Genomic DNA, 6,938 nt, shown 5'->3' with positions numbered 1-6,938 from the left:
GAGAGAGAGAGAGAGAGAGAGAAACAGACAGAGGGAATGCATCCAAACTGAGAAGAAGGTGGTCCAGCTTGATCAGGGTGAGGGTCATCTAGGGTGAGGACGTCCTGACGGCATGAACATATACAGCAAAACCCCTAAGCATCCCACAGAAACTGTTTGAATAAACAAATCCTTCAAAGTTGCACAGTCTCAGTGAACATAAAGTCTGTCGTGTTTCTAAACTCTGCAATAAACTATCCAAAAAAGGAAATTAAAAAAACAACTTCATCAACATGGTGAGTCTTTCGTGTTCATTATGGAATTAAGCCTCATAAATCATTCTGTGAAGGTATTGTTATACTTATGGAGAAGATGGTAGAAAAGATCATAGAGAATTGATAGGCTGATGAGTGGCAGCTGGTTGGCATAAGTGGTAAGCTAGCAGTTACTTTTAATGGTGACTCATGTTTTTCTTCCTCTGTCTTAAAATGACAGAGCTAGAAGTAAGCTAAACTATTCTATCCAAAGGACACAAAATCATTATACCGGAGACATTTTACAGGATTGGAGTGGGGAATGGGGTCAAAAATGGGACGGCGGGGGTGGGAGGGCCTGCATGGGACTATGTTGATGACATCCGGATGAATTGGTGATGGCAAGTCCATGGGGATTGCAGCTGAGATGGAAAAAGGCACAAAGTGATGCAAAAATAAACTATTAAAATGATCTATTCTAAAAAAGGAAAAAAAACCCAACTTCATCTACAGTAATATCAAAAATCCTCTGGGCTTGAGAAAATTTGTTCCCACATTCCATTTCTTCTGCCATGATAAGTAAGAGACGACGGTGAGGGAGGGTCCACAGAAATATAGTGGGGCGTTCAGGCACAGACTTGGGGCTAGTTTGTGTCTATAGGCGCAAGCTGGAAAGCAAGGATTTCCAACTTTTTTTTCTGGAAGTTAACAGACTCCACCCCAGAGATGGTGCTAACGGTCTAGGGAGCCACTTACCAGAGACCATGATAACCTTGACTGTGCTCTTTTGGAGACCAGTGAAAGTGTTGTGGACCAGGCAGGTGTAGACTCCACTGTCACTCACAGAGATGTTGGGGATAAAAAGCCGCTGCTGAGTGAATTCCTGGGACTCCCCATTGATTAGCCAAGAATACTGTGGGGGTGGGTTAGAGTATGCATGGCAGGTAAGGCTGAGTATTTTCCCTGGATGGTAGTAAGATTGTAGGGGGAGAATTATGGGGGTGTCCGGGCCATCTGGAGCAAACAGAACAAAGCCACATGTGATTTATCAAAGGGAGGGAGCCCCTGGGCTTACAAGGGCCTCAGTGTCCCTCTGAGCTGGAGTCACCTTGTTTTAAATAGTTCTACCACCACCCCTGAGGCTGGCTCCTGAGTTGGAGACACTCCCCTGCTCCCTCATCAGGTTGTGGACCCTGAATCCCCCTGCCCAGGAGCAGCCCCCCCCATCTTGCCTTAGGGCTGGACCTTAGCCTGGGACAGGAAGTCATGACCAGCCCGGGTACCCAGGGTGAGGGTCGTGCACTCAGACCTGAGAGGGACGATGGGATCTGGGCTCTGGCTGTGTGGGTGGGGGCAGCCCGGACGGCATTGGGACAGAAGTTACTCACAGAGAACATTTAGTGTGAATGGGTCGCTGCGGCGGGTGCTCGCTGGGTTCTGGGTCTCACACACATAGGGCCCTGTGTCAGCCCTGGTGACCCGGAGTAGCACGAGGGTCCTGTTGTCCATGGACAGCTTCAGTCTGTTGCTGTCCGGGAGGCTCTGGCTGTTGATGGACCACAGGTAGGTCGTGTTCTGAATCTCAGGTTCACAGGTTAACACCACGTGGTCCTGGTGCTCCACAGGGTCGGGGTTACTGCTTATGATGTAGGGTTTGGGTAACCACTCTGTGTGGGCAACAGAGGAAACTCTGTCTTGTGGGGCAGCTTGGATTCCAAAGGCATCTTCCATCAGAGCTGGCATCTCTCACCACTCAGTCAACCCGAGTCCTTAAAGCACAAGGCAGGTGTGCATCTCCAAACAGGTGCAGGAGGGCGTGAGGCCACCTGCTCCATGTCTGGGGGAAGACAGACTTTCTTAGTGTTTGCTATGCACAGTGTTGGGTGGAGGAAAGAACCAGAACAAGACTGAGACGCCAGCGTCTCTACCAGTTCTGACCAGCCTGCTCAGAGTCTGGGGGTTGACACTGGGGGAGACCAGGGGCAATCCCAGTCAGCACATTACTCAAGACACAGGGCGTGGGCAGATCTGTCCAGGGACCAAGACTGGGATGAGACAGTGACCCCAAAGGGCAGATCATGGTCAAGATTAGACATGAGCCGGATAGAGAGAGGAAGCAGGAGCCGTTGGCTTCGGCAGCAGAACTGTGGAATCTGCTCTTGGCCTGGGGAGTCTCTTCTCCCTTTGCTGAGGGAGTAAGACTTGATTTTCCCCCCTAAATATATATCAATAATTTCAAACATAGAACTATTACAAAGGGGAAGGGTGTAGTTTTGTTGAAAACAAAAACAAATTGGCTGCCTGGACCATTTGTGCTTGGCAGCTATGGAGAAGTTAAAATTTCAGAAAATATAAGAAAGTTATTACTCAAGCCTCAAAGGTCTAGACCAGTTTCTGGAGGCTTCTCTGTAGAGAGCACCCAAGCGCCTGGAGCAAGGTCTGCAGCCCCCCCAGGACCACTCGATGGTCAGAAGATGATGACTTGGGTGGGAAACAGCAACTCCCGGGTGGAGGAGACATGGCGTGGGGACAGGTGGTGAGAGGACAGAATTTGGGTCCTGACCCTGGAGACAGGGAGCTTCTGGGGCTCAGCCTGCCAGAGCCCCGCACATCTTCAGGCCACACTGAGATGTGGAGGGTCATTCATCTGCTCACTCGTGCATCACCATTCATTCCTCCCTCCTGTATCAAAAAACAACTGAGGTTGTTCCAGGGGGTCCTGTGCAGGCGCAGGTAGAGTGGGGGGTGAGAAGGCAAAGGCCTTTCTGTTTTACACCAGTGGGAGTGACACTCATATCAGGAAGCAAAGTGATTTCAAGGGCCGTGTAGGGAGGTGTGGATGGGCCCTAAGTGGGCCTGGACTTTCCTGGAACTGACTGTTGACGCAAATGGTTTGAACTCTCCACTTAACTTTCATTTCGCAGACAGAACCTTTGCCTTGGAGCTGAGGATGCCTGAGAAGAAAGGATGGGAACCAAAGGCTTTCTCATGGTCTTCGAGTGTCTAACAAGGCCCCTTCAGGAGTGGCTGGGCTGTGTACAGGCAGAACTCTGGGACTGGTCACTCATGGAATGTGGGACCCACATCCGGTGACCAAATCTCCCTGTGCTTCAGTTTCCCCACCTAAAACTAGGTAAATGGTAAATGAACTCAGGCTTGTTATACTGCCTTGAACGAATCTTCAGTTGTTCATCATTAATTAACCCAAAGTTTACATGGAAGGGCTGCCCAAGTGAAGGACGTCTGTTTTTCTTTGTCTCTGGGGAGATGATCCCTGGGCTGTTCCCTGCTGGAGGAGAAGCTGCCAAGAGCTTCTTCCCTCCCCTGTTCCTCCCTAGGGACCTGACCTTTTTTTTTTTTTGGAGTCTTTTCTGCCCCTAGGACAGTTAGTTGATGGCCTGGGAAACTTGTTTTCTGTGCTCTCCATGCTGAGCCTCAGAATTGTGCTCCCACATGGTTCTGGGGGCTGAGCCCTTCCAGGTGATGAGTTTAGGGACCTCGGGACTCACAAGAGCCAGATTATTACTGCTCCTACTCAGCCCTTGCCAGGAGGTCAAAACCCGAACCTGACACAGGCCCCCAGGGCCACTAGAGCCAGAACCCCAGGGACAGCAACCTGGGTGCAGCAGCCCAGGGCTGAGCTTTTCTGTGAGGATCCCTAGGGCCTCAAAGTCAGTGCCTGATCAAGGCCTGCAGGGTCTCCCTCAGGGTCCTGTTTGCAAGCACAGACCCAGGAGGTTGGATGAGGCTGGTCTCTTTTGTCTGGATTGAGAAAATGATTCCCTTCAGATGGTCCTTCCCTTGGCAGAGAATGTGGCAGAATCTGGCAACTGGAAAAGGAATTCTGAGCTTACAGATTTTGTCTCCACCATATGTCCTGTTCTAAATTCTCAGACTCCACGTAGGTAGAGGGAGATGGAGGCCCCTTCAGGCTTGTCCATCCTGTGTGTGTGAAACAGATTCGCCCACCAGCTTCCAGAGCTCAGAGAGGCATCACTCACGGTGAATGGAGAGGTGCCTCGTTACTCTTTCTGTTAGGTTGCTCTTCGTGACTTTGAGGGTGTAGGATCCTGTGTGTGCTGGGGTGATGTTCTGGATCCACAGGGACCCATTGGGGTAGATGATCTCTTGACCGCTGTGTGCAAGGCCCTTGGTGATTACGTTAGTGGCTATTATGTAAGAGGCAACTAGTTCATTGGCCCCCCCAGACTCCCCCTTGTACCAGAAATAGCCATCAACGTTCCCTGGTAGATTGTGGGCGAGTAGGAAAACGTCCATACCTTCTGCAGCACTCGGTGGCACAAACTCAATAGTGAGCTGGGTGGAGGTGGGCAGAGTCCAGAAGATCAAGACCAAGACTAGGAGGGAAGTGAGAGAAATTTATCACTTTGGATTCTTATTGTATTATTTTAATTTTGGGAGCAATGTTTACAACACAGTATGTAACTTGAGGGTGTAGGTTCATACCACTTCAGGTGTTAGTTCTAATACTAACGCACCTGCTATTGTCCACAATATTCCACTGGGTCCACTGCCTTTCATCCTCTGCTTCCCACTCCAGTAGCTGCACCCCTATAGTCAGATTCCTTGGGTTTGTTTTAATTTAGTTTTCTGTTCCTGTGTCTTCTTTCTCTGTATCCCATCTGGTATTTTTCTTTCTCCTTCTGACTCATTTTGCTTAACATTTGTTCTTATGTTGGGAGCCAGGGATGTGTGCTCTTGGGGAATAGTCCTGAGCCACGTGCCCTCGCCAGACAACCTAAGGCGACAACAGTCGGTTGGTCACAGGCACAGAAAGGGGCGATCTTCCCACTGTGACCTTCAAGCTAGAACATTGCTTCAACATCCATTTATGAGGAAAAATAAAAACTTTTAAAAACATGGGGGGAGACACTACTAGTCAAAACACTGCTTTATTTACAATAGGAAAGACATGGAATCAACCCAAATGTCCAAAAGTAAACCCAAATGCCCAAAAGTAGATGACTGGATTAAAAAGATGTGGTACATATACACAATGGAACATTACTCAATGATCAAAAAAGATAAACTCATGCCTTTTGCAGCAACATGGATGGAGCTGGAAGGGATCATGCTTTGTGAAATAAGCCACAAAGAAAAAGAAAAATTCCAGATGGTTTCACTCATAGCAGGAGCATAAAGGACCAGGGGGAAAATAATAATAATAATGATGATGAACAACTATATACCAGAGACATTTTACGGGGGTGGAGTGGGGAATGCGGTCAAAAATGGGGTGAGGGGATGTCCATGGGACTATGGTGATGGCACATGGGTGAATTACATGGGATTACAACTGAGATGGAAAAAGGCACCACATGATGTAAAAATAAACTATTACAATAAAAAAAACATGGGGAGAGAGAGAACATATCTCAACATAATAAAGGCCAAATATAACAAACCCACAGCTAACAACATATGCAATGGTGAAAAACTGAACCCTAAGTCAGGCACAAGACAAGGTGTCCACTTCACTACTATGAGACACAGTGTTGGAAGTCAATCAAGTCAATTTGAATCTCTATATTGGAACAGAAAGACCAGGCGCTGGAGATTGAACAGGTCTTTTGAGCCCTCGCACTTCAGTGTGTGTGGAGGGTGGGGGTATGTGTGTCTCCTATTGGCCCAGGGTTAGCACCATGACAACTCTTGCTTTAGCCCCTATAAACTTGTTATCTCCTTTGTTTTGAATACCCCTTCCCAGGTGTGTGTCCTCCACACTCCTCTCTGCACTCAGGGTGTCCCTGGGAGATGCCTCCCGGACCCCTGCTGTGAAGACCCTCCGTCCTCACGGTGTGACCTTTCCCTGCTCGGTGCCCTTCAGGGCACCTGTCAGCACCTTCGAGATCTTTGTGGTCTGTCTCTCCTCCTGGAACACAAGCTCTGTGAGGGCAGGGACTTGTCTGATTATGTTGTCCCCCTACTGGCGGGACAGGCTGCCAGGCCCTGAGGGTGAGTGAGTGAGTGTCCCCAGAGCCTCCATGACCTGGTTTATTTGCCAATTTCTGAGCATGGAGGTAGAAAATGTTTGTGACCTTGATTAGGTTTAGGTTTCACTTCACATAAATAGTTATTTTATCATTAGTCTTCAAATATTATCAAGTGATGAATGACCTGGGAAGTTAATAGAAATTAATGGTGATTTTTCTCTTTCTCTCACCACTTCCAGATAATGTGAATTTCCTCTTGCTGAGCTCCTGGATCCCCCATGCCGTCTGCTCCCCTGTCCTCTCTCCTCAGGCCCAAATAAAAGCCCTCTGTCCCCTTTCAGAGCCCTGTCCTCTGAGAAGAACCAGCCAGTCTCTTTTGGCCCTCTCACCTGCCAGCAGCAGCCCCGTCCAGGGGGCCCGCCCTCTGTGTCCATGGGCTGAGGGGGTCTCCATGGCATCTGCTGCCTGCTCTGGGCTCCTCTGAGAGAGGGGCTGGGCTCCAGAAGGTTCCAGGCACAGCTGAGTGTTCGGGGCTGAGGTGCTTCCTGCTCAGTGCCAAGCCTCTTTCTGGGGCAGGAGGGTTTTGCTGGGTCACATGGTTTAGGGCGGGTTCTCTTCCCAGGACCCTCCTTCCTCCTAACCTCTCTGGCCCTCTTCTTCCTCTTCCCTTTTTTATTCAGGTCACTGAGAACTGCTGAGATTCTGCCTTCTTAGGTTGTGATTTACCACCCCCCACACACAAATATTGTTT

At 49.1% G+C, this 6,938-nt stretch overlaps 1 protein-coding gene across 2 annotated transcripts in view; it reads right to left on the bottom strand.

Moving 5' to 3' along the window:
• Positions 1-6,724, bottom strand: part of LOC101629574 (carcinoembryonic antigen-related cell adhesion molecule 6-like) — a 10,958-nt gene extending 4,234 nt beyond the window's left edge. Inside the window, exons 1-4 of one of the 2 annotated variants that reach the window (XM_012733666.1) lie at positions 6,577-6,724; positions 4,235-4,591; positions 1,622-1,900; positions 990-1,247 (exon numbers count right to left, since the gene is read on the bottom strand). In XM_012733666.1, coding sequence (XP_012589120.1) covers positions 990-1,247; positions 1,622-1,900; positions 4,235-4,591; positions 6,577-6,640 — 958 coding nt within the window. In that variant the 5' untranslated portion in view covers positions 6,641-6,724. The remainder of the gene's footprint in view (positions 1-989; positions 1,248-1,621; positions 1,901-4,234; positions 4,592-6,576) is intronic. The other variant, XM_012733667.1, reaches the window with a different exon arrangement.
• Between the last annotated feature and the right edge of the window lie 214 nt (positions 6,725-6,938).

This window comes from Condylura cristata, unplaced genomic scaffold, assembly GCF_000260355.1.
Source record: "Condylura cristata isolate star-nosed mole 26May11 unplaced genomic scaffold, ConCri1.0 scaffold00041, whole genome shotgun sequence".
NCBI lineage: Eukaryota > Metazoa > Chordata > Mammalia > Eulipotyphla > Talpidae > Condylura > Condylura cristata.
This window is presented reverse-complemented; position numbering and strand designations above follow the sequence as displayed.